We start from the raw sequence: 27,851 nt of genomic DNA, 5'->3' as shown, positions 1-27,851 counted from the left end.
ACACATGGCTTTGAATGTTAATTTAAAATGAGATATTCCTTTAAATATGGCTAAAAAACATCCAAACGTCCCAAAAAATATTTTTTGTCCCTCCCTTGCAGCAGGGGGGGGGGGAGTGGGGGGGGGGGCCTTAGAAAATGAATAGCCCCGGGGCCCATGGTACTATTAATCCGGCCCTGCACACACACACACACACACACACACACACACACACACACACTGAGCTCTGTCACGCACTTCCTCAATCCTCACTCAGCTTCAGTAGGTCCAGTCGAGGAGCCTTCAAGCAGCTGACCAGCACATGGAAATGGCCCACCAGATTGAAAGCCAGAAGAGAAGGATACTGAGCAAAGACGAGTTAATATGTAAGAGACACCACCTTTCTCTCTCACTCCTTCTCTGCCTGCTGAGTTTGACCAGAGAAACATAACCGCTGTTGTCTTAGGACAGTAAGATATTACTAATTATTATATTTGATCAAATATGACCATTCCCATGTTGTAGTTACAGTCATTATGTTAACAGCTGTGCCGTGTCTCACCTGTGCAGGTACATGTAAACAGCTACAGTACAAGAGCTAGAGCAGAATATCGTCATGGAGACCGAAGTCACATGCCACTGGAGAGCCACGCATGTGACTCTGTGTGTGTGTGTGTGTGTGTGTGTGTGTGTGTGTGTGTGTGTGTGTCTGTGTGTGAGTGAGTGAGTGAGTGAGTGAGTGCGAGTGTGTGCGCTTGTATAGCCATGTGAGGACCAATTTGTGTGTTAGTGTTACACCTGGGAAGTGAAGTGAGGACATTTGAGTTATGTAAGGCTATTTCGGCCGGTCATCATTTTCTCACACACCATCAAAGGGCTGGTTGAAGATAAGGCCATGTCCACACGGAGACGACTTTAGGTGTATCCGCTAAAGTTTTTTGTCATATAGCCGTTTCGTCCAGATGGAACCGCGTTCTGGGACTATACGTTCTGGCCGTATACGCTAATTTTTCAAAACGGGTCCCAGAGTGATTAAATCTGAAGACGCCACCCTTGCATTTCCGTGTTTACAACCCATACGCATCTTTCCTGAAACGATGACGCCATAGCCCCACCTCTCTCCACCAGCAAAAATAACAATCATGGCAGTAACGTTCGTGCTACAGCAGTGGGGATCTTGCAGCAAAATATAATGCTCCTCTATTACCACCGTCAGCAACAAGTGGACACGGAGAACAGCGTGTAGCCTACAACATCCTCAGGGCACCACACAGCTGACTCTACCCATCCACCCCTCCCCTCCCTTCATCGGATATTTCCCAGAAGGCTTAGCGGCGGCTCCATTTTTACAATAACACAAACAAAATCAGGCTTAACGTGTTAGATAGAAATTATATTTATTTTTAATACAACATGCAATTCTGGAATATTCTAATATTGGACAAAATGAAATGAAATGAAATCTAAACCCTGAGTGTAACCAACATACTCTCTTGCCCTATATATAGCCCTCGTAAATACAACGTGAATAGGGAAGTGAGAGGTTTGAGGAACACGCGGTTGCACTATCCGCTCGTGTCCACTCCAACAAGACTTTAGCTTACTTGACGCGACTTTTTCCAATAAAAACACATTTATGCCATGAGTTTATATAATGTATATTTATGTTGCATCATTTAGCCTGTGCTGTGATGTGCAGGAGCGGCCAATACGCTGGGATGTGTTTGCAACATGTCTAAAGATCATGGAAGTGGATGATATCAGGAATGTCACCTATAGTTAACGTTCTATATTGTAGGCTACAGGTAGGGTGACCAGATCCCAGCAAACCAAATGTGGGACAAAGAGTATGTTTGTGTGGGACAATGTGGGACACGCTACCGATGATTTGAGGCAGTCTAAAATTTAGATATACTGTATTTTCTAACTTACAAAAAATATACATTTCTATTCACCCCTCTCTATGCTTTGCCCTCTGGTTGATTCACACAATCTGCAAATAAAAACATAAATTATCTGACTAAAATGTGTAGGCTACAATAAAACAGACCAGACAGGTTGCTGACATGGGATTCAAGTCATGGCTTCATGTACAGATTAAACACATGGCAGGTGTGTGCCTTCCACACACGAAAACATTAAAGTTAGTCAGACTTTTCTAGTAGAACAATATACTACTGAACCATATAGGTATTGAAGTAGAACCATAGTAGGCTAGCTTCATCTGAACAAAACATTAACTAACATCACAATAAGAGCACAGCTTAGAATGAAATTTATAATTGCCCGTTGCAAATAGCCTGTAGCAGCTGTTGAGAAAGATTTGAGGCTGTCTTCAATTGTGCCAGTTATACAACACTTGAGAGCTTTGTGCAAAGATGCACTGTTGTATTAATATGGGTAGTAGCTATTATCATTAGTATGGTAAGTATTTGGCCATTGGTATTGTTATTATTGCTACTAGTTACTGGGAATACACATCTCTCAGGCTGCACTATGTGAAGTTAACCGTGCGCTGCACATCTCTCGAGCCACAGTGTGTGCTGCAGACAAGAGCAGCTGTGTGCATGCTCTCTCTCTCCCCTGCTCTCCCTCTGTCCCTCGGTCTATCTCTCTCTCCCCTGCTCTCCCTCTACTTTTCTCTCTGCCTTGGTCTGATCGCGCTCCCTCTCTCTCTCTCTCTCTCTCTCTCGCCCAAAATGCGGGACATCTTCTCAATTTGCGAGACGTGTGAAAAATCATGAAAATGCTGTGCAGTCCCGCACAAAGCGGGACATCTGGTCACCCTAGCTACAGGGAGACCATCAGCCCTGCTGAACAGCTCTGCATTTGCCTGTATACTGTAGGTTTCATCATTTTATTCATCGACATGGCAAACCTCCCCGCAAAGCCAAGGGTTTAAGCTGCTGCTACAGTGAGATACACATTATAGACTGTGCGCCCCTAGAGGTTGTATGCCATTATTGACGAGATTGTCTTTCTCTGTTATTCTACAGCGGTTTCAGTGGTTTCATGTGGATACACACATTTCTTGAAACGTTTCCATGTTTATGGAAAACTTTTCTGAAACGAAAAAAAAAAAGATAGCTTCCGTCTCCGTGTGGACATGGCCTAAGACTTGGTTTTAAGGGTTATCTTAGAATTGGGTTAAGGTTCAGATTAGGGTTAAGGGTTACCTTAGAATTGGGTTAAGGTTCAGATTAGGGTTAAGGGTTATCTTAGGTTAGGGTTAGGTATTTAGTTATGATGGTTAGGTTAGGGAAATGGGGGTTAGGCATTTAGTAGGCACCGTAACCCTGGCGTTACGTTTCTGATTCAAGTCAAGTCAAGTTCTTTCATCTCGGCAAACACCTTTTTTTAATAGGTGTCACTCTGTTTTTAATATCTTGTTGTGGAGCTCTTTATTATGCAGAAACTTGTACAAAATGTGTACAACATAACCAGATAACCAAATTTTATAGTCAAAAATTGGCAATGTTTTAGTTTGCTACTCAACATACAGTAGATACAAAGTGTAGTGGCCTATGAAAGTGACAGGCTATGATTAGATTGGGGGGGGGGGGGGGGCGGGGGGATCCCCATAAACTGAAAAAGCAAAAAAATAAAAAATCCCAAACATGTGGCCCCAGGAAGTGAAATCACTTCCATCAATTTGCCCAGTAATGTAATAATAATGCACTTTAATATAATGGTGAAACCGTTAATTGTAGCACACAGTTAGTTATCATCAACATTACAAAGCTGCATTGTTTGAGCTCAGATGTTCTGTTCTGAGCCCTCTGCTGCTGGAGTCATCTGAGATGTTCTGTTCTGAGCCCTCTGCTGCTGGGTTAGGGTTAGGGTTAGGGTTAGGGTTAGGGTTGGGTTTCCCAAGCCACTGAAGCCACAGATTCTACAGATTCAATCCGCATTCGCATCAGCGACCTTCTGCTTGTGTTATGACAAATCTTCAAATTGTAATGTGTCTGAATGAGTCATGTTCTTCTTTGGTAATGTCCTCCTCTTCACCATTTATAATCACACTAGGACAAGGACACTAGTCAAATAACAAGTCTGTCCTGTTTCATTTTCAGTTTAATTTCGAAACATAACCCTCTCTCTCTCTCTCTCTCTCTCTCTCTCTCTCTCTCTCTCTCTCTCTCTCTCTCTCTCTCTCCTCCTTCTCTCCCTCCTCTCCCTCTCTCTAGCTGAAAACCCAGACGGATCTTTGGGATGCATTGGTGGGTTAATAGTCATAATCTCTGTCATATTTAACATCATCCTCTTCCCCCTCACCATCTGGTTTTGTCTCAAGGTGAGTCCACTCAGTAAACGAGCAGTGGTGTTTGAGATCTCTCTATGACCTATGACCTCTCTATGACCTTTCAGTGTGATGGTTAAACTTGTGTTGTGGATGTCCGCTCTGTTCCAGATTGTTCAGGAGTATGAGCGCGCTGTCATCTTCAGGCTGGGCCGCATCAAGGACCGCAAGGCTAAAGGACCAGGTACCAACACTGAAGAATTATTTAATTTATTGACCAACAAAAGTGACACAAAATGCCTGGATTATGGTTTTATTATCGTACAAAAAGACAGATTATCAAATTTAGACTGACATAAAACTGTAATCACGTTCTTCACTTCACTTTTCCCCCTCTTTTGTCTTCAGGACTTTTCTTTATTTTGCCTTGCACCGATTCCTTTGTGAAAGTCGACCTGAGAACCGTCTCATTTAACATCCCACCACAAGAGGTAGCATCACCATCACAAATCTGTGTATCCTACACTGATTCTGAAAGAATCTCATATAAACTATTGCTGTAACATTGACTTATTAACTTAATAATCCTCCCCCTGTCTCTCTCTCTCTCTCTCTCTCTCTCTCTTACACACACACACACTCTTACTCTTGTGTTTCTACCCTAGATCTTGACCAAGGACTCAGTCACAGTGTGTGTGGATGGAGTGGTGTACTTCCGGGTCAACGACCCCATTTCCTCCGTGACCAACGTGGCCAATGCCGACGTCTCCACACGTCTGCTGGCGCAAACCACCCTCAGAAATGCCTTGGGAACTAAGAACCTGTCTGAGCTCCTGTCTGACCGTGAGGGCATCTCCCACAACATGCAGGTAGGCTAAACCACCCTGAGAAATTAAAATGAGAAGTGTAATGAAAGCAAAAACAGAATTTACGATAATTTCTACTTTTATTCAAATACAAATCATTTAGATGCCTCAACAAATAAGATACAAATACTGGGCTCTCTGCACATCCCTACTTGCTAGTTTGCCCCCTTACTGTGCGTTCTCACCTTACTGTGCGTTCTCACCCTTACTGTGCGTTCTCACCCTTACTGTGTGTTCTCACCCTTACTGTGCGTTCTCACCTTACTGTGCGTTCTCACCCTTACTGTGCGTTCTCACCTTACTGTGCGTTCTCTGTGCGTTCTCACCGGGCCGACTTTTGCAAATTCGCATGAAGAGATTACATACAAAGCCAAATCCAAACGCACGGGTAAATGAGATTCAGCCTGGGCGGAGCGAATGAGGCGAGGGACGCAAATTGTCGCGGCGCAAATGACACGATTTTCACCTCATCGTCCGTTCGAATAATAATTTTCCTTGTGAGTGAAGCGTCACTTTGGCCTTGGTGTGAATGTACAGTTACACGGCATTGTACAAGCTCCTCCCCTCTTTTGCAGATGAGCCTGGATGAGGCCACAGAACCCTGGGGCATCAAGGTGGAGCGAGTGGAGATTAAGGACGTGAAGCTGCCCGTCCAGCTGCAGAGAGCCATGGCTGCCGAAGCAGAGGCTACACGAGAGGCCAGGGCCAAGGTCACCACATGGCACACACATGGGCACACACATTATATTATAATAACATTCAAGGAATATCGTCATTTACCGTGGTTCAAGACTGGCAGCCAGCTCTCTCCCTCGGCTAGGAGGAGGCTGTCTGCCTGGGAGGAGCCTCCCGCTTATACTCTGCTCTGGTGCTGGCTGCAGTGAACCAGCCAGCGAGCATGCAGTCCAAGGCATTGTATTTATATTATGTTGTTTTTGTAACATAGAGTGTTATGGAAACGTGACCGGTGATTTGTTGGGTAAAATACATTATTTAGCGGACTGCTTTCTCCCTCTGCTCCGAGGCGCTGCGGCAGGGCACTCGCCTCGCCTCGCATTCAATCCCTCATCCCTGACACGTCCACTTTTCAATGGTCAAAATAAACCTCCTTCACTCAGAAATATGTCACGATAAGGAGTCACACTGCAAATGACGTTTCAGTTAGACTTTAATTGAATTCTAAATAGATAAAAGAAAATAGCACAGAAGGAAACATAGAAGCAAGTGGCGTTACTTCTTGGTGTTGAGTACTCACTCTCACACTGTCAACCAGTATACAATTAGCATCATTATTAGCATCTCATCCTGAAAATTAAGTTATTAAAAAAGTGTCTGCATTGCTGACACAAATACACATTGTAATTTCTTTGTACTTTCATTCTGTGATGAAGGCCCTTTGGCTGAAATGTTAGCATGTTTGTTTGACACGGGCAGAATAAATTGGTGGAATTGAGATCAGTCAACTTTGTCATGAAGATTTGTGTGTGCTACCTGTTTTACATTTGGGTATTCAATGTTAGAACTTATGACGTTGGTTTAGCACCACAAACAAAAGACTGGGAAGGCGCATCCTTTCAAAGATCGAACACATTGTAATGTTGTTCTGCCTGTTGTGTTGTGATCCTCACGTCTTGTTCTCCTTGTAGGTGATTGCAGCAGAGGGTGAGATGAACGCCTCGCGCGCCCTGAAGGAGGCATCCCTGGTGATCGCAGAGTCTCCGTCGGCACTGCAACTCCGCTACCTGCAGACCCTCCAGAGCATCGCAGCCGAGAAGAACTCCACCATCATCTTCCCCCTACCCATAGACGTCCTGAGCCACTTCATGAAGAAGTGAGCCCATCAACCTATCCTGCACCTTCTCATTTCCACGGCGTAAAATACCATTGCTTTATCACACACCTTGTGCGTGCGATGTTACGCGCACGGTACCCTTGTGTGTGAGGACGATACATCCACAGAGTGAAGCAAAGCTCAAGTTACGCCTTGGGGTTGGGGTGAGGCACAGGGCGGTGAGGGGGGTTGGGTTTAGCCACTTGGTTGGGGTTAGGGTTTGGATATGGTGGGGGGCTCCAGGGGAAGGGTAAGGGTCCGACTGGAGACCCTTCACCTAACACCCCACACCAGTTGCGACCTCCCTGGAGGTGCACAGTGCTTGTTTTGTTAATGATATGATCTTTCACTTTCACTAACAAATGGACAGGTAATAAAAATTAAGTAATGATTCAGTACTCATAAACTACTGAGTATGATGCACCACTTTACACTAGGGTAAACAAAAAGACTAACTAATAGACAGGTAATAATTAAGTGACGATTCAGTACTCATAAACTACTCAGTATGATGCACCACTTTACAATAGGGTACACAAAAATACTAACTAATAGACAGGTAATAATTAAGTGGCGATTCAGTACTCATAAACTACTGAGTATGATGCACCACTTTATAATAGGGTACACAAATAGAGTAACTAATGGTCAGGTAATAAATAAGTAATGATTCAGTATTCATTAACAAATGAAGCCTGCATTAGTTCATTCAAGACATGATATCATAGGCTACGCCCCAGCTGTACCAGCTGACAGCCTCTGTTTGGTTCATCGTTTAACCATTGTCCAATCACAGTCATTCTCACATCAAGGCGGTCCGTTTAAATATGGCCGCCTCTCACTCACTGATCTGTTCCCCACCTTGCTGATCGTTTGCGGCTGCTGGCAACGCTTTGCCCCCTCCAGCCCAGCCTCCACCTTTTAGATCAAATGCTATCATGTATTGTAGCTCTGGAGTCTGCATGGCTCAAAAAATGAACATGCTTTTAGGCTCCCTCTTTTACTCTCTATGGTTTAAATGTATCTGGAATATTTTATTCCCATGGGGGATTTTGCTTGCTCTCCCTGCTCGGCGTAGCATGCTGCTGAGCCGAGTTCAGGGAGAATTAAATTAATTAAATATTAAATTAAATATTAAATTAATTATAAGAGCGGAGCCTTCAACGCCAAACATAATTGTATTCATTGTATTCATTTATGCAATAAATGGTTAATTCTATGACTTGAGTGTTCTTGAATGAACTCAGTATAAGAGTAACTAATGATTCAGTACCCATTAACTACCAGCGTTGGGGAAGCTACTTTGAAAGCATAACTTAGGAAGTTACCAACTACTTCACGATTGAAGTAGTTGAAACTACAGCAAAGCTACCCTGGGAGAAATGTAGTTTAGGAAACTACAAGCTACGCAGAAAAAATAGTTCAAACTACTTTGTAAAATAAAGCATTAAATTGACAATGTACATGTATCAAAATAGAATAGCCTACAAAAAAGCACAATGCCAGCTAAAATATGCCTCTTAATTGAGTTTATTGACACAACAGTATGAAAACTTGGAGAAATCAGATGCCAATACCCACACTGAGGATGAGCAGCTGTTTCTCTGTCTCGGCATGAAGGGCCGGTTCGATTCCCGATGGAGGAGAGATCTTGTTCCTAAAACCGGTCTCCCATCTCTTTAAAATGGCTGGAAACATACTGGCTGACAGACAGACAGACAGTCAGCCCACCCCTCAGTCACTTTTGAATGGCAAGAGTGAAAACCACTGAGAAAACCAGTCTTAAGAGGTCTGACCTCGTGGCACAGAGGGTTAGCTTGCTGCCCAGCAGTGTTGAGGCCTCAGTCTCTTTTGAGGTTGTGGGTTTGAATCTCAGTCAGTTTTGAATGGACAGCCAGAGGAAAGAGAAGAAAGTGCCCACAGATTAGCTACTTAACTATTTCTAAATGGAGTAAAATCTAGAATATATCCTTTTGACCTATAGCCAGACACTTCAAAAGCCATACAGAGAGAAATACAGTATCAGTGGCAGTGCCTTCGTGGTTCACTGTATATGTCAGCTGCCTCCAGTGAAAGAGGTTGTGTGTTCTAACCTGGGATGTGCACAAACTGAGCTTTCATCTATCCTTCTTGAGGCAGCAAAGTTATTTGTATTTGAATAAAAGTGGAAATTGGCGTAACAATCTTCTTTTAGTTTTTATTACACTTCTAATTAGACTAATAATAATAATAATAAATAAGCACGCACAAATCGCTTGAGGGACAGTTTCTTCCCGCAGCCCACGAGACTCCTTAACATACACAAATAAACTCCCAACAATCATGTAGTAGCTGTACTGTAGCTGCTACCATTACGTCTAATGTTTAATTGTATGTTTAATTAGGTCTATGCTATTTGCACCTGTGCAAACAGAATGTTAATTATGTTTAATTATGTTTAAAGTATGTCCATGCCATTTGCACCTATGTGCAGTGAATATGTCACTGTCTTTGGCTTGTCTTATTGCTTTACTGCCTTATTGCTTGTTGCTTTTCCTGCACCTACAGTGTATATGCCCTGTTATTTTGCACTATGTTGTAACGGAGTCTACAGCACAAGAATTTCACACATGATACTTGTACTACGGAGTGACAATAAAAATCTTGAATCTTGAATCTTGAAATAAATATTTTTGACAGTGCAGATAATCATAGTTTCTTTTTAATAACACTAAATAATAAATTAAGTTAAATTATATTTACACTAAAGTCAGGTGCTTTCATCACATTCTTTATGTTATCTTCCTTTAACTTGTGCTTTTTTGTCTTCCATTCATAAGTTATAAAAGATGTTCAGCCATTGTATACTTTTTTGACAGATGTATATTGCTTTACAGCTGAAATTGGGTAAGAGAGCTGAAATTGGGTGAGAGACATAAAGAGTGATAAAGAGAGAGAGGTTTTGCTGAATAGCCCACTGTAAAAAGTTAAACCAGACAGGTCGAACTTTTCATAGTGCACCGTGAAAAGTTCAACCAGCTACACCTGAACAATCACACCCAGGTGTCTTAAAGTGGTAATCCACAACAGCTGCGCTGGCTTAGGTAATGGAATTGATGAGGGAGAGAAGTCTCCCCTCAGTAAACCTGCATTACATCATAACCATCCGTTCATCTCTATGCAATCTAAATCCCATAGAGATAGGCACAGTGCTTCTCTATACAGCCAACTTCCTCTTGCAATGCTTTCATATTGTAGCTTTAAACCTTGTGACTGTTGAAGTACAGTAGGTCTGACAAGAAGGAGATAAGAGAGCAATATGAGTGTGTGATTTGAAAAAGAAACTTGCGCTTCACAATTAGGAAGTTCTTTACCGGACTTAAGAGCCTGAAAATCTTTAGTAAATATCCTGCAGTCTTCATTTTTTTATGGGGGGCATTTCTGCCTTTATTTAGATAGGACAGTAGGCAGACAGGAAAGGTGAGGATAGAGAGAGAGGGGATGACATGCGGCAAAGGACCTCGGGTTGGATTCAGACCCGAGCCTCCGTCGTACCAGGTGGACGCACGGTATCCTGCAGTCTTTGATATGTCACCTGGACCAGATCTTTCCAGGTACTAAATCGGCTGGGATCCAGTAGATCTGGATGCTGATTGATCTGTGTGAGGCCACCAAACAGGTTGCCTCAAGTCAGGGAGTGGTGTGTATGATGAACACGCCATTGTTCAGAGGGCATAACGACAAAAGCTCTGTTCCATCTGTGAGCTTCTGTCAGCTGTTTTTACTCTGATGGGTTTGGCTCCAGTTTGGATCTCATTATCAGTTTATCATCTTGCTGCTGATTTCTCTGATCCATGTCCACTGCCAAGGGTATAAAGACCATGTGCTAAACTGAGGGACTGCTGGTTACACTTCAAGCCTCTGCAAGTGGCACACCCATCAAAGTCTGAGGACCCAGAGGGAGATGTTTCAAGGGTGTAGTTGATGTGCAGATGATTGAATGGCAAATGATGACAATGGTTTTATGATGGGCTTTTCGACACTTAACAAAAACCTTTTCTCTAGTGGCAAATAAATAAGAAGTATTTACCCATACATCCAGCAGTCAAATCACCTGGCCTAATGGACAAGGTTTGGGATCAGAAAACTGAGGGTTTTAGTCCCTTTGTGGTAAACTTTCTAGTTCAGCAATTCCAGAAGTTTCTTTTAGAGCTTCAGGCATTATAACTGTGATTGGTAGTAGTTGTCAGTTTGTGACATGGTTTTTCCACGAAAAAGGTGCACATGCGTAAAAGCGGGGACGAGAGAGACAAACGAATAACGTTACATCATATTTGTCATGCATTCAAATTAAAGTAACTAGCCTGTTTTGAAAAATGTAAGCAGTAGAAAGTACAGATATTTGTGTTAAATTGTAGGGAGTAAAAGGTTGTCAGAAAAATAAATACTCTGTAAAGTACAGATACCTGAAAATCCTACTCAAGTATAGTAACAAAGTATTTGTACATAGTTACTTCCCATCTCTGGGTTTAGGCATGAGGAGTGATGATTGGTTAGGTTAATATCAGGGTAAGAAAAAGTCCACAATGAAAATAAACCTTTTGATTGACTTTATTCATGGATATAGAGACAATAACACATCCAAAGGATAGCATATAAAAGTGTAAACACTTATTTCCAACATGGTCCGTACAGGCACGTGTCAAGTAGCCCATACAGGCACATGTCAAGTAGCCCTTACAGGGACATTTCAAGTAGCCTATACAGGCACATGTCAAGTAGCCCATACAGGCACATGTCAAGTAGCCCATACAGGCACATGTCAAGTAGCCGATACAGGCACATTTCAAGCAGCCTATACAGGCACATTTCAAGTAGCCAAAACAGGCACATGGCAAGTAGCCCAATACACACACATGCACATTTAGAAAATATGAAAATCAAGCAGGGTGATAGGCAAGCAACAAAAAAAGACAACTCCACAAACTGATTACGTTGGATGAGAGATGACAATGGATTCATATGAAATTACGTAGATAAAAGAGTCAAATTTTGATTAAAAAAAACATAGTAAGGCTTTGCATGAGAAGCCCCAAATGACTTGCATGGCGGGGATGGTCCTGGCTGACATGTCCTAAGTATCTTCATTATGAATTATATCTGACTATATTGTAATGTCAGATCTTGTGGTTAAAAGGTTCAAATGTAATTTATGTAGGAGTTTATGTAGCTTCCCTATATTACAGTGGTTCTCAGATTACATCCACAAGTAACACAATGACAATGTATGATGATTTTGTTCATGAGTTTCATTCTCTTTCTGTAATAAAAGGTCTAAAAGAAAAAATCTTATCAAATGGGGATGCATGGTCTAATTGTTTGTGTCAGTTTAGGGGTCCTTGATGTGACAAAGTTTGAGAACCACTGCCCTATAAAATTGCCTGAATGAGCAGTGAAAAGCTGTTACAGCATATATTTATGCACCATGGAAAGAATGTGCAGGCTTAATCTATACAAACTATAAATTACTTGAATATACTTCCTTTAGTCTACTTTGAACAGAAAAATGGTTCTTTCATAAAGCATCCCCTTTGTGTTTATGCATTTTAAGGGGTTAATACAATACAATATTTCACTGATAGCTTCTTCTCCTCATAAATTGTTCAACTAAAATGCACATAGCTCTTTTCAGTAATTATCAGGGAACATGACGTGCACACCTGTTATTATGTCAATGGGAGACAATAGGTGCAAAGCCTTGCACCAACTTTAATATAAACCACCACATTGTATAGTGAAAACTAACTTCTCCGTGTTAAAACCTTACTCTTTATGATTTTCTTTACAAAACATTAATTTTCAATAACAGTGCAGCAGCTCAGTGTGTCGGAGTTTAATTAAAATTTTGTTTAGCTGTGGAATCCAAAGAAAACGCTGCTTATAATATTTGAACAAAATAAATTAAATACAATAATTAACAGACTGATTGTTCCATGATCTCCTGTCAGCATCACGATTATTACAGTTAGTTGATGATCAACTCCCAGCCAAAGCCACACCCTTCCTGAGCCATATTATATAGTAGCAATGCTACTTTAAAAGGGTGGGTGACTCCCTCCTCTTAGTACACTCCTACACACACACACACACACACACACACACACACACACACACACACACACACACACACACACACACACACACACACACACACACACACACACACACACACAGACCTCTGTCACACACTTCCTCACTCAGCTTCAGTAGGTCCAGTCGAGGAGCCTTCAAGCAGCTGACCAGCACATGGAAATGGAAGACGAAATGGAAAGCCAGAAGAGAAGGATACAGAGCAAAGACGAGTTAATATGTAAGAGACACCACCTTTCTCTCTCACCCCTTCTCTGCCTGCTGAGTTTGACCAGAGAAACATAACCGCTGTTGTCTTGGGACAGTAAAATATTACTAATTATTATTATATTTGATCAAATATGACCGTTCCCATGTTGTAGTTACAGTCATTATGTTAACAGCTGTGCCATGTCTCACCTGTGCAGGTACATGTAAACAGCTACAGTACAAGAGCTAGAGCAGAATATTGTCATGGAGACCAAAGTCACTGAAGAGCCACGAAAGCATGTGACTCTGTGTGTGTGTGTGTGTGTGTGTGTGTGTGTGTGTGTGTGTGTGTGTGTGTGTGTGTGTGTGTGTGTGTGTGTGTGTGAGTGAGTGCGAGTGTGTGTGCTTGTATAGCCATGTGAGGACCAATTTGTGTGTTAGTGTTACACCTGGGAAGTGAAGTGAGGACATTTGAGTTATGTAAGGCTATTTCGGCCGGTCATCACTTTCTCACACACCATCAAAGGGCTGGTTGAAGAGACTTGGTTTTAAGGGTTATCTTAGAATTGGGTTAAGGTTCAGATTAGGGTTCAGGGTTACCTTAGAATTTGGTTAAGGTTCAGATTAGGGTTAAGGGTTATCTTAGAATTTGGTTAAGGTTCAGATTAGGGTTAAGGGTTATTTTAGAATTGGGTTAAGGTTCAGATTAGGGTTAAGGGTTATTTTAGAATTGTGTTAAGGTTTAGGTTAGGGTTAGGTATTTAGTTATGATGGTTAGGTTAGGGTTAGGCATTTAGTTGTGAAAGTTAAGGTAAGGGTTAGGGTTAGGCATTTCGTTGTGTTATTTAGGGTTACGGTAAGGGTTACGGTTAGGTATTTAATTGTGATGGTTAGGGTTAAGGTAAGGGTTAGGCATTTAGGTGTGATGGTTAGGGTTAAGGTAAGGGTTAGGGTTAGGCATTTAGTTGTGATGGTTAGGGTTAAGGTAGGGGTTAGGGTTAGGCATTTATTTGTGATGGTTAGGATTAAAGTTAGGGGTAGGCATTTAGTTGTGATGGTTAGGATTAAAGTTAGGGGTAGGCATTTAGTTGTGATGGTTAGGATTAAAGTTAGGATTAAGCATTTAGTTGTGATGGTTGGGGTTAAGGTAAGGGTTAGGGTTAGGCATTTAGTTGTGATGGTTGGGGTTAAGGTAAGCGTTAGGGCTACCCATTTAGTTGTGATTTTAAGGTTAAGGTAAGGGTTAGGGTTACCCATTTAGTTGTGATTTTAGGGTTAAGGTAAGGGTTAGGCTTTTATGCCATTTATTGCCTATGTACTGTATCGTGTTGGACTACTGTCTGCAGGCGCGGACTGCATAATCGGGCACGTCGGGCAAATGCCCGGTGGCCTGGCCTGGCCTGCAAAAAAAAAAAAAAAAAAAAAAAAACAGAAAATTGTGTGCCCGCAGTCAGGCCACTCACTGAACAGCAGGCCAGGCGCCGCCTACTGGTTTACTACTGGTTTAACTAACTTTATTATTTAGTCTGAAGTAATAATTACACTTCAGGGTTAAAGTGGGTGCATCTCATTGTAAAATTGGACTCGGCCCAAATTGGCCTTTAAACGGCCCAAATTGGGCTTCAAACGGCCCAAATCTGGCTTCAAACGACCCAAATTTGGCTTCAAACGGCCCAAATTGGGTTTCAAACAGCCCAAATCTGGCTTCAAACGGCCCAAATTGGGCTTCAAACGGCCCAAATCTGGCTTCGAACGACCCAAATTGGACTTCAAACGGCCCAAATTGGGCTTCAAACGGCCCAAATTCTTTGCCGGCGACCAAAGGGCGCGTCGGCCCGTATCGGCCTGGCCTGCTTGGTATCTACTAGTACTGCCCGGCCTGAATTATGATCCCAGTCCGCCCCTGACTGTCTGCATAGCAAATTGCCCCTCGGGGACATTTTTTTAACCTTGAACCTTTAGGTGTGATGGTTACGGTTGTGTGCGTGCGTGCATCAGGGGCGTTTCTACGGGTGGGCCTGGGTAGGCACAGGCCCACACACTTCTTGCCCTGGCCCACCCCCCAAAATAAAAAAAAATAAAAAAAATGAATTGGTTGTTTTCTAGAGGCAAGTTTGCCTCTAGAAAACAACCAATTAATTTATTTTTGGTAACACTTTATAATAACGTTCAGTAGTAAGTCATTTATAACCTATTAGTTAATGATGAACTAATTATGAACTAATCATTTACAAAACATTAATATACATTTGTTGATTATTATTAATATGTGTTATGTAAACATATCGTAAATGTGTTGTAAGTCATCTATAAACTTTTAGTAAATCATGAAATGATCATACATAAATCATTAGTACATTATTAATAAGTGATTCATCAATACATTATGGATCACTTGTAAGTCATTCAGTTGTTATATTTTATCTATCTGTTCTGTCTATCATTATCTATTTCATCACTTTACACATTTGTTAATCATGAACAAATGTTGAACAAATCATTACTATATGATCTGTATATAATTTGTATCATTACTTGTAAGGTATATAGTAGGGTCATCTGTGGCACTTCCGTGACCGTGGAGAGCGAAGGTCCGTTTCTCAATGGATTTGTCATCTAGGAGGGTTAATAAACAAATTTAGCCGGGGTGTATTTTTAAAAAAGGCGGGGAAAATATTTGAGAGACCAAAATCCAAAATGTCTGCCGTGGAAATGAACTTTTTAATGGTTTGACCTACAATGATGCACAATACATGGTTTCAGAGCTTATTCTGGTCAAGGAATACATATTTGGTGTTTATATAATGATTTGACTTATTTTTTACCTTCAAATCCAAGATGGCTGCCAATTTTGAGCTCTAAAAGGCAGTTTTTTCAAAATCGTCATAGAGCCTTCATATTAGGCTTGAATGACAGGTCTTCTCATGATGAGTTGAATAATATACAGTATAAGTACACAGAAGTAATCTCTGAGGTCAATAAAGTCAATGTTTGTGTGTAAACAACAGTTGCTGATTTGCGGTTTCCCATTAAATAGGGTAGGCTACTGAGAATATGGTGTCCAGTTCATCCCATCACATTTTCATAATGAACCAAAAACACTTTTGCACTATAGCCTAACATAAAATAGTATTCTGTATGCAAAGCTAGCAAGGTTAGTTGCTTGAGCTGAATTTAAAGGTCAACTCAAAACAAACAATGAAATTAACTTTGAAATTAAAACTGAATCCTAGGCTACTAAATTTCATCAGCACACAGTAAAGGAAACTTGTCTTTGAACTCAGCTGACTGTCTAGTCCTAATCCCTGTTGTGCAATGTCCCTTTTCAGTGAAGTTTTAGTTTTTGTTAAGAGTATGGACTTTTAATCTTGACCTTGTTGGTAGGCAACGGCCCTTTTTCAGTCAAGCATTTTCAGATTAGCTCAGTCAGTCTGTGAAGCAGTCAGTGTCAGCACTTGCGCGAGCTCGCTTTTTCTCTAACTAATGTTAACATTACACACTTTAAGACACTTTGTTTGAGGATCTAAAAGGAGGTACGGGGGTGTAGTGGTAAGCACTATCGCCAAAATCAAAATTGGCAGCCATCTTGGATTTGAAGGTCAAAAATAGGTCAAATCATTATATAAACACCAAATATGTATTCCTTGACCAGAATAAGCTCTGAAACCATGTATTGTGCATCATTGTAGGTCAAAGCATTAAAAAGTTCATTTCCACAGCAGCCATTTTGGATTTTGGTCTCTCAAATATTTTCCCCGCCTTTTTTAAAAATACACCCCGGCTAAATTTGTTTATTAACCCTCCTAGATGACAAATCCATTGAGAAACGGACCTTCGCTCTCCACGGTCACGGAAGTGCCACAGATGACCCTACTAATAGCCTGTTAAAAGTCTCAAAACAAGTCTGTACCATAACTGTACCAGCTGTTAGTGAAGCTCCTCCCCAGGCCGACAGAAGCAGTCAGCACTTAGAAGCACTGCAGCACAAACTACAAAGTCTTCTCCAACTGTAATAAATGATGTGTAAATCATTTACAAGTCACTTATAAAGCTTTCTGTATCCCCTGATCTAAAGTGTAAACAATTCATCACACAGAAATGTGTTGCATCATTTGTAGATAACTGTGAGCTGTTAGAATTCAAAATCCTTTCTACCAACATAACTAGCCTGTTATCTCTACTGTAGGCTACTGTACTGTGCAGTCAACCTAGTGACATCTAGCAGCGAGCTACTTGGCGAAAAGGTGAAATGTTATCATATGAGTACATGAGACATGATCAAATGTTTCATGTCCTCATGTCCTCATGTCCTCACACAAGTCATCTTTGTTTAATTTGATTGCAGAATGTGAATCTATTTTCTTATTTTATTGTATTTTATTATATCAGGCTACTACTTTGTTGAAAGTACACAGTTTTACTGCACAGTAGATTTGCACAGCAATTGACAAAATTAAAATCGTATTACTGCACTGTTGCAATAAAAGAAAAATCTACTGTATATGCCCTGCTGTATATGCAAATCATTTGTTTCAGGTGTGGAAGATCTACAGATGAAATGTAACACACAGTGGTGTAGTCTAGTTTATTGTATGTGGGTTTCAGCTTGGAGTGAGATTTGTTTCGGGGGGGGGGGGGGGGGGGGGGATGGTACAAGAAGTTACTGTTGCTCGGCAATTCAGTACAGAATCCCGGATCAGCTGTAATTTAACAGGTTAAGCCATGTTAGCCTATCTACATCAATTGTAGCATGTAGCAGCATAGGTTTCTGACCGGATAACAAGCTGATGGCGAGAAGCACTCCAGCGGCTGTCTACCTCTGTGAGATCTCTAACCAACCATGGTCAAATGCTGAATCATTCTGGGTGATTTCTTCAGCTGAATCAGCGTCTGGGCATGCTTCCTGTTTTTACCAACTCTTGCTGAGGCTTGCCTTCAGTTCTCCCTGTGGTTGCTAGAGGGGAAGTCTCACTTCTGAAATGATAGTCGAAAGACGTAGATAATGTTTGTTGTGATCATAGTTTCACTTTGATCTCTCTAGCTACAATACAGTCATGGAACTCTGATTCCTGGAACTGGGCCTTGATATGAAAAAGGTCGAGAATCACTGGCATAGGGGACCTAAATATATATATATATATATATATATATATATATATATATATATATATATATATAAGGGCTGTCAAACGATTAATTTTATTAATCGCGATTAATCGCATCTTAGTATCGCATGTTTAAAATGCGATTATTTTGCATTTCAAAGCATTTTTAATTAGATATTAATCATTCTTACCAGTGTGTCGTGATTGGGAATCAAATTAATGCAAATAAATGTACTTTGTGATCTTGAATTTTAGATTTGGAATGTAGACAGGAGGTAACAATGTATACAAAATATATCTAGAACCGATACTTCCGGCGGCGGCGCTGTGGAGCAGTCGAAACCCAAAATGACACAGCTGAAGAAGGCTGTGTCTGAGCTAAAAACGTTGGCATTTCCATGTGAATAATGGCTCGGTATTGGAAACTGTGTATTGAGAACGTGTATATCGCGTCATGGAACTCTGATTTTGGTTTGAGAGACAAAATCTCATCAAAGGGGCCCTGAGGTGGACTAAATTAGGGGTCCTTGATATGAAAAAGGTTGAGAATCACTCGCCTAGGGGACCTAAATATCTCTCTCTCTCTCTCTCTCTCTCTAAATAATGACATATAGACCTAAATTAAGTAGCCTATAAATAAAAAACCTAAACATGTGTCCTTGTGTATTTTTGTGGAGATTCAATAGCATATACAATTAGATTTTGATTTGAGGCATGTGATATTTCAAAACCAGAGGAGATGCCTTCCCCTGCAGTTATCTCCCCGGTATTTGTGAAATAAAATCATTGAAATGAAAGTTTTGTCACAAAACTATATTGTTACATTTTTGATTGGGCATTTTTAAGTGGGTACACTCAAATCCTGGAGCTTTCCTAGTGGGTATACTGTGTATACCTGCGTATCACATAGACCACTGGTAACACATTTATGTGTGATGAATTGTTTACAAGATTAATGGATACAGCAAGCCTTATATAAGCCTTATAGAGCAAGACCACACACACACACACACACACACACACACACACACACACACACAGTATGTAACCGAAGTGAATCAGCGCCGATTCCTCGTGAGTCCCGAGTGTTAGCGAGTAGGTTGGTTAAACTCACTCGCCCAGTATAAAGGCACGTTAATCAGCTGGTTTTGAAATACCACTTGCATCAAATCAAAATCTAATTGTGTCTGCTATTAAATTACCACACTTAAAGGATGGGTTTTCCGTGGGGAATATGAATATATATTAAATCTCACGCCCCTAAGGTTTTCGAATCCGTTGAAATTTTTGAAATTGGAGGTTTACTCACAGAGATATCAACCGAAATCCACTCTGTGTGTGTGTGGAGGGGGGGGGGGGGGGGTGGTGGGGGGGAGGTGCGGGTGCGGGGACTCGAAATACTACATTTCCCACAATGCACTGGGCTCGCGTGGCCTTCGTTTTTATGCCCACCCCTCAGGCATTTGGCTGATATCAAACTCCAGTAGGTGGCGGTAATGCACATATATGTTTGCCAACACCAATAAAACTCAAAGAAGAAGAAGAAGAAGGCTTCGACAATAAAATATACAAAGAAGAAGAAATAAATCGAAAATAAAATTGCCTCCAAATTGCACCAAATGTAAATGGTAGTATATATGTCGGGAGATGTCTTCATAAAAAAATTTTCATGCATTTTAAGGCATTTTCGTAGGAGTTACACGCATCTGATGTTGTAACTATTTTCTGTAAAAATGTGTAAAAACGGGTACATTGCTCAGCGTTGATTTCCTTACTTCAACCCACCTACTACTAGATGTAAAATTTGACGAGCTTTCCAATGCCGCCAGTCCCGTGTCGATTAGTGCTTCCATTCCCGAGATAATGGTCTCTTTGCAAGGAACTATGGGAAGCTAATATTAGCTACAGCAGGCTAGGCGGTTGAAAAGATGGCTGCGTTTTTGTTTTTGTCAAGGCCTCTGAAGGGGCGTGGAGGACCTCTAGAGGCGGGACCATGGCCAACAACAGTTGTAGTTCATAGGTGCACGACTTCCGCAAGGCGGGGATTGTCGCTCTGACGTGTTTTGCGTCAGAGCGACATGGAAATAATGTGATAGATGCTTGATAGGCATGGCAGTGAATATCCAATTTCAAAAATTTCAACGGATTCGAAAACCTTAGGGGCGTGAGATTTAATATATATTCATATTCCCCACGGAAAACCCATCCTTTAAACCACTTAATTTAGGCCTATATCTCATTATTTATATATATATATATATATATATATATATAGGTCCCCTATGCCAGTGATTCTTGACCTTTTTCATATCAAGGCCCAGTTCCAGGAATCAGAGTTCCATGACTGTATTGTAGCTAGAGAGATCAAAGTGAAACTATGATCACAACAAACATTATCTACGTCTTTCGACTATCATTTCAGAAGTGAGACTTCCCCTCTAGCAACCACAGGGAGAACTGAAGGCAAGCCTCAGCAAGAGTTGATAAAAACAGGAAGCATGCCCAGATGCTGATTCAGCTGAAGAAATCACCCAGAATGATACAACACTTGACCATGGTTGGTTAGAGATCTCACAGAGGTAGACTAGGAGTGATTAGATAGATTCCCATTCTGTAATAAAAGTAAGCAAAGATGACTTGTGTGAGGACATGAAACATTTGATCATGTCTCATGTACTCATATGATAACATTTCACCTTTTCGCCAAGTAGCTCGCTGCTAGATGATGTCACGGTTGATTGTACAGTACAGTAGCCTACAGTAGAGATAACAGGCTAGTTATGTTGGTAGAAAGGATTTTGAATTCTAACATTTCTGTGTGATGAATTGTTTACACTTTAGATCAGGGGATACAGAAAGCTTTATAAGTGACTTGTAAATGATTTACACATCATTTATTACAGTTGTGGAAGACTTTGTAGTTTGTGTTGCAGTGCTTCTAAGTGCTGACTGCTTCTGTCGGCCTGGGGAGGAGCTTCACTAACAGGTCATAGCTGGTACTTATGGTACAGAAACACTGATCATAATTGTTTTGAGGCTTTTAACAGGCTACCTTACAAGTAATGATACAAATTATATACAGATCATATAGTAATGATTTGTTCATCATTTGTTCATGATTAACAAATGTGTATAGTGACAAAATAGATATTGATAGAGAGAATTCAAAATACATACATGCGATGGGACGCGTCATCAGTGATGTTAGCTGGGGTCGTAAGGTGTTTCGGGTCTGTCAACATCATACACCCTCGCCCAGTAGACCCAGCCGAGGCCGATTAAGACCCCGACCCGTGTCCCGGAAACAGCCGCTCACGGATCAGCCTTCCAACTCTGTCTGCAACGTTGCCCGCGGAAGGGCTGATCAGGCCCAATCCGCTGCAATAGAGCTAGTGCTACAACGCAGTATTGAAAGACCCTTTGGTGCATGGAGGGTCTAAGGCCCTGTGGGTTACTCCCGGCCGCGCTCCTCCTTCGTCTCACCAGACCCTCCCTAGGGAAAAGGCGATCCTACCATGCCGTACCACAGCAGAGAGCATGCCTCAAGAAGGCCTGTGCGCTGCACGTCATTCGCCTGCGCCGAGCACCTCGCTCTAGCCTGAAGGATCCCAGGCCGCGCCGATCTTTACATAGATTTTCAGGAGGCTAATCCGTAGCGTTTGTGGATTTCTCCATCACGAGAGAGCCAGGCTGGGGTGCTAAACCCATCCCGTACCCGGGTGTCGTCTCTCCGACCGTCAACTGTCTCTCCAGCTTGTCACCAAACTATACTTGGTTGTCACCTAGACTATTCCTAAGTGTCACTGGCCAGGGGAGCCAGAATTCTACAATTCAAACAGATAGTTGAAATATAAAAACTGAATGACTTACAAGTAATTCATTATCTATCGACTAGCTTATACATCATTTACTAATGATTTGCTCATCATTTGTTCATTATTAACAAAGAGATATTGTTGGAATAACGAAAGAACTTTGAATGACTTACAAGTGATCCATAATATATTGACTAATCACTTAATAATCATTTACTAATGATTTATGTATGATCATTTCATGATTTACTAAAAGTTTATAGATGACTTACAACACATTTGTGATATGTTTACATAACACGTATTAATCATCTACAAATGTATATTAATGTTTTGTAAATGATTAGTTCATCATTAGTTCATCATTAACTAATACCTTATAAATGACTTACTACTGAACGTTATTATAAAGTGTTACCTTATTTTTTTATTTTATTTTTATTTTCTGCCTTGCTAGCTAATGGTTTTGTATCTTAAAAACGCAGGGCACATCATCTCCAGAGTCTAATGCATGACGACTTCATGACATCTAGGAATTTAGCGCGCTTCGCGTGCAAAAGTTCGTCATGCAATTGCCACACCAATTTCATCCAGGCCCACTCAATTTTATCCAGGCCTACCCATAATTGAATTTCTGCCTGCATGTGTGTGTGCGTGTGTGCGTGTATGTAAACAAGCCGATGGCCTACCTGCCAGTATTGGTGTTTGATCAGGTACATACTGAAAGCAGTCATGAAGGATGGTTACGAGGAGAACTGTCAAATTCATTCTTATTGTTATCATAGACATGTTCTTAACCATCACAGTATTATTTCCCAAGCCACTGAAGCCAGTCTACAGATTCAATCCGCATTCGAATCAGTGACCTTCTGCTTGTTATGACAAATCTTCAAATTGTAATGTGTCTGAATGAGTCATGTTCTTCTTTGGTAATGTCCTCCTCTTCACCATTTATAATCACACTAGGACAAGGACACTAGTCAAATAACAAGTCTGTCCTGTTTCATTTTCAGTTTAATTTCAAAACATAACCCTCTCTCTCTCTCTCTCTCTCTCTCTCTCTCTCTCTCTCTCTCCCTCTCTCTCCCTCCTTCTCTCCCTCCTCTCTCTCTCTCTCTCTCTCTCTCTCTCCTTCTCTCCCTCCTCTCCCTCTCTCTAGCTGAAAACACAGACGGATCTTTGGGATGCATTGGTTGGTTAATAGTCATAATCTCTGTCATATTTAACGTCCTCCTCTTCCCCCTCACCATCTGGTTTTGTTTCAAGGTGAGTCCACTCAGTAAACGAGCAGTGGTGTTTGTAATGCAGAGATCTCTCTATGACCTCTCTATGACCATTCAGTGTCATGGTTAAACTTGTGTTGTGGATGTCCGCTCTGTTCCAGATTGTTCAGGAGTATGAGCGCGCTGTCATCTTCAGGCTGGGCCGCATCAAGGACCACAAGGCTAAAGGACCAGGTACCAACACTGAAGAATTATTTAATTTATTGACCAACAAAAGTGACACAAAATGCCTGGATTATGGTTTTATTATCATACACAATAGGTGGACAAAAAGACAGATTATCAAATTTAGACTGACATAAAACTGTAATCACATTCCTTACGTTTCCCCCTCTTTTGTCTTCAGGAATTTTCTTTATTTTGCCTTGCACCGATTCCTTTGTGAAAGTCGACCTGAGAACCGTCTCATTTAACATCCCACCACAAGAGGTAGCATCACCATCACAAATCTGTGTATCCTACACTGATTCTGAAAGAATCTCATATAAACTATTGGTGTAACGTTGACTTATTAACTTAATAACCCTCCCCCTCCCCCTATCTCTCTCTCTCTCTCTCTCTCTCTCTCTCTCTCTTACACACACACACTCTTACTCTTGTGTTTCTACCCTAGATCTTGACCAAGGATTCAGTCACAGTGTGTGTGGATGGAGTGGTGTACTTCCGGGTCAACGACCCCATTTCCTCTGTGGCCAATGTGGCCAATGCCGACTTCTCCACACGTCTGCTGGCGCAAACCACCCTCAGAAATGCCTTGGGAACTAAGAACCTGTCTGAGCTCCTGTCTGACCGTGAGGGCATCTCCCACAGCATGCAGGTAGGCTAAACCACCCTCAGAAATTAAAAACAGAATTTACGATAATTTCTACTTTTATTCAAATACAAATCATTTAGATGCCTCAACTGTTGAGATGCCGTTCTCACCATAGGGGAGATTCAAACCAAAAGCGTTTTTGGAGCTGCAGTGTCTTTCTGCAATTAATTCTCTATGTAAGGCACTAAACGTGCTCCTCTTTTAATGAACGCACCTGGCGTTTCAGCGCTGTTGTTTTTGGAGGAGCGCTGTGGGCGTTCTAAAGCTGAAAAAAGTTGAACATTAGAGGAAAAGCGTGCTGCTCGTGTTTTCCTCTCCTCCTACCTTTTCTCCTCCCGAGGGATTTTCAACATCGGCTGCTGCCAGAATTGGCAATAATCTGGCTTTCATGTTGACAGTGAACAACATCAAACAGACAAAACCAGCTGGCTACCGTCCTTGTGGTCAACACGTTCTCACTCTGAGCGCGTAGCATATTGACGCTTTGTCCCGTCCCTTGTGCGTCGCTTGTTACTAACATGGTACCCTTGAGTGACCCATGAAACGACTTGGGCTTTCCAACTAAACTCAATGTAAACCCATGGAAGTCATCTTTGATGCTTATGGCAACTGCTCCCTCATTAGCCTAACTGCTCCCCCATTGGTCAACTGCTCCCCCATTAGGGTCTGGGGGGAGGTTAGGTTTAGGCGTGGGGGGTGGGAGAGGTTAGGTTTAGGGTTAGGGTCTGGGGGAGGTTAGGTTTAGGCATGGGGGTGGGAGAGGTTAGGTTTAGGGTTACGGTCTGGGGGAGGTTAGGTTTAGGCGTGGGGGGTGGGAGAGGTTAGGTTTAGGGTTAGGGTCTGGGAGAGGTTACCTGCTCCCCCCAGACCCTAATGGGGGAGCAGTTGACTAATGGGGGAGCAGTTAGGCTAATGGGGGAGCAGTTTCCATAAGCGTCAAACATGACTTCCATGGGTTTACATTGAGTTTAGTCGGAAAGCCCAAGTCGTTTCATGGGTCGCTCAAGGGTACCATGTTAGTAACAAGCGACGCACAAGGGACGGGACAAAGCGTCAATATGCTACGCGCTCGGAGTGAGAACGGGTTGTTGTGGTCGTTGTGTTCTGATCTGTACTGCACGCGACTACAGGGGAAAACAAACGGAGCGCAACAAAAACGCTCCGTGCGCTGTGTTTTGTGCACAATGGAAGCGCTCTCAACATGATTTTCATAGCGTTCTGACGGAAAAAAACGCTTTTGGTGTGAATGTCCCCTTACTGTGCGTTCTCACCCTGTGCGTTGTCACCTTACTGTGCGTTCTCTGTGCGTTCTCACCGGGGCGACTTTTGCAAATTCGCATGAAGAGATACATAAGTCAATTCCAAAGGCACGGGTAAATGAGATTCACCCTGGGCAGCGCGAATGAGGCGAGGGACGCAAATTGTCGCAGCGATTTTCACCTCATCGGCCGGTCGAATAAAAATTTTCCTTGCGAGTGAAGCGTCACTTTGGCCTTGGTGTGAATGTACAGTTACACGGCATTCTACAAGTTCCTCCCCTCTTTTGCAGATGAGCCTGGATGAGGCCACAGAACCCTGGGGCATCAAGGTGGAGCGAGTGGAGATTAAGGACGTGAAACTGCCCATCCAGCTGCAGAGAGCCATGGCTGCCGAAGCAGAGGCTACACGAGAGGCCAGGGCCAAGGTCACCACATGGCACACACATGGGCACACACATGAATATACACATGGCACACACACGGTCACACACATGGGTATACACATGGATACACATGGCACACCAGGCGCGGACTGCATAATCGGGCATGTCGGGCAAATGCCCGGTGGCCTGGCCTGGCCTGGCCTGCAAAAAAAAAAAAAAAAAATTGTGCCCCCAGTCAGGCCACTCACTGAACAGCAGGCCAGGCGCCGCCTACTGGTTTACTAGTGGTCTTATTACTTTATTCAGGGTTAAAGTGGGTGCATCTCATTGTAAAATTGGACTCGGCCGAAATTGGGCTTCAAATTGCCCAAATCTGGGTTCAAACGGCCCAAATTGGGCTTCAAACGACCCAAATGAGGCTTCAAACGACCTAAATTGGGCTTCAAACGGCCCAAATTGGGCTTCAAACGGCCCAAATTTTTCGACGTCGCCCTTCGGACGCCGGCACGTGCGTCGGCCCGTATCGGCCTGGCCTGCTTGGTATCTAATGCCCGGCCTGAATTATAATCCCAGTCCGCCCCTGTGGCACACACATGGATACACATGTCACACACATGGATCCATATGGCACACACATGGCACACACATTTTATGTGAAGCACTTTTAATTGCCTCTGTGTATGAAATGTGCGATATAAATAAACTGGACTTGACACATGGATATACAGTAGACATGCCACACACATGGCACACACATGGATATACACATGGCACACACATGGATAGAGACAGTCGGCATGTGTGGGAATGCCCACAAAATGTGGTGTAAAACCGCCGATATCTCAATGGGCTGACTCACCAAAGGACGGTGCTCAGAAATATGTCACGATAAGGAGTCACACTGCAAATGACGTTTTCAGTTAGACTTTAATTGATTTCTATATACAGTAGATAAAAGAAAAGAGCACAGAAGGAAACATAGAAGCAAGTGGCGTTACTTCTTGGTGTTCTCACACTGTCAACCAGTATACAATTAGCATCATTATTAGCATCTCATCCTGAAAATTAAGTTATTAAAAAAGTGTCTGCATTGCTGACACAAATACACATTGTAATTTCTTTGTACTTTCATTCTGTGATGAAGGCCCTTTGGCTGAAATGTTAGCATGTTTGTTTGACACGGGCAGAATAAATTGGTGGAATTGAGATCAGTCAACTTTGTCATGAAGATTTGTGTGTGCTACCTGTTTTACATTTGGGTATTCAATGTTAGAACTTATGACTTTGGTTTAGCACCACAAACAAAAGACTGGGAAGGCGCATCCTTTCAAAGATCGAACACATTGTAATGTTGTTCTGCCTGTTGTGTTGTGATCCTCACGTCTCTGTCTTGTTCTCCTTGTAGGTGATTGCAGCAGAGGGTGAGATGAACGCCTCGCGCGCCCTGAAGGAGGCATCCCTGGTGATCGCAGAGTCTCCGTCGGCACTGCAACTCCGCTACCTGCAGACCCTCCAGAGCATCGCAGCCGAGAAGAACTCCACCATCATCTTCCCGCTACCCATGGACGTCCTGAGCCACTTCATGAAGAAGTGAGCCCATCAACCCATCCTGGCCTGCAGGCTCACCTTCCCATTTCCACGGCGTAAAATACCACTGCTTTATCACACACCTTGTGCATGCGATGTTACGCGCACCCTTGTGTGTGAGGACGATACATCCACAGAGTGAAGCAAAGCTCAAGTTACGCCTTGGGGTTGGGATGAGGCACAGGGCGGTGAGGGGGGTTGGGTTTAGGCACTGGTAGCCACTTGGTTGGGGTTAGGGTTTAGGGGTTAGGGTTTGGATATGGTGCGGGGCTCCAGGGGAAGGGTTAGGGTCCCTGGAGGGTCACTGGAGACCCTTCACCTAATACCCCACACCAGTTGCGACCTCCCTGGAGGTGTGCAGTGCTTGTTTT

The 27,851-nt window shown here is 42.4% G+C and overlaps 2 protein-coding genes across 2 annotated transcripts; both read left to right on the top strand.

Annotated features, from left to right (window-relative positions):
• The first annotated feature begins 266 nt into the window (after window positions 1-266).
• Window positions 267-7,050, top strand: LOC310776765 (stomatin-like). Its single transcript, XM_083636939.1, has 7 exons — window positions 267-365; window positions 4,167-4,273; window positions 4,391-4,463; window positions 4,628-4,710; window positions 4,885-5,088; window positions 5,661-5,795; window positions 6,732-7,050. Exons 1-7 carry the CDS (start codon window positions 302-304, stop codon window positions 6,918-6,920), a joined length of 855 nt encoding a protein of 284 aa, XP_083493065.1. The 5' UTR covers window positions 267-301; the 3' UTR covers window positions 6,921-7,050.
• A 6,143-nt stretch (window positions 7,051-13,193) lies between these two features.
• On the top strand, window positions 13,194-27,647 carry LOC310777076 (stomatin-like). The gene is made up of 7 exons (XM_083637336.1): window positions 13,194-13,265; window positions 23,314-23,420; window positions 23,539-23,611; window positions 23,784-23,866; window positions 24,051-24,254; window positions 25,801-25,935; window positions 27,299-27,647. The coding sequence occupies exons 1-7, from the start codon at window positions 13,202-13,204 to the stop codon at window positions 27,485-27,487; spliced, it is 855 nt and encodes a 284-aa protein (XP_083493462.1). The 5' UTR covers window positions 13,194-13,201; the 3' UTR covers window positions 27,488-27,647.
• Window positions 27,648-27,851: the final 204 nt, after the last annotated feature.

The sequence above is a fragment of the Poromitra crassiceps genome (genome assembly GCF_964638095.1).
Source record: "Poromitra crassiceps genome assembly, chromosome: 5".
NCBI classification, from domain to species: Eukaryota; Metazoa; Chordata; class Actinopteri; order Beryciformes; family Melamphaidae; genus Poromitra; species Poromitra crassiceps.
Note: the sequence above shows the minus strand (reverse complement) of the source record. Positions and strands in the feature narration are given on the sequence as shown.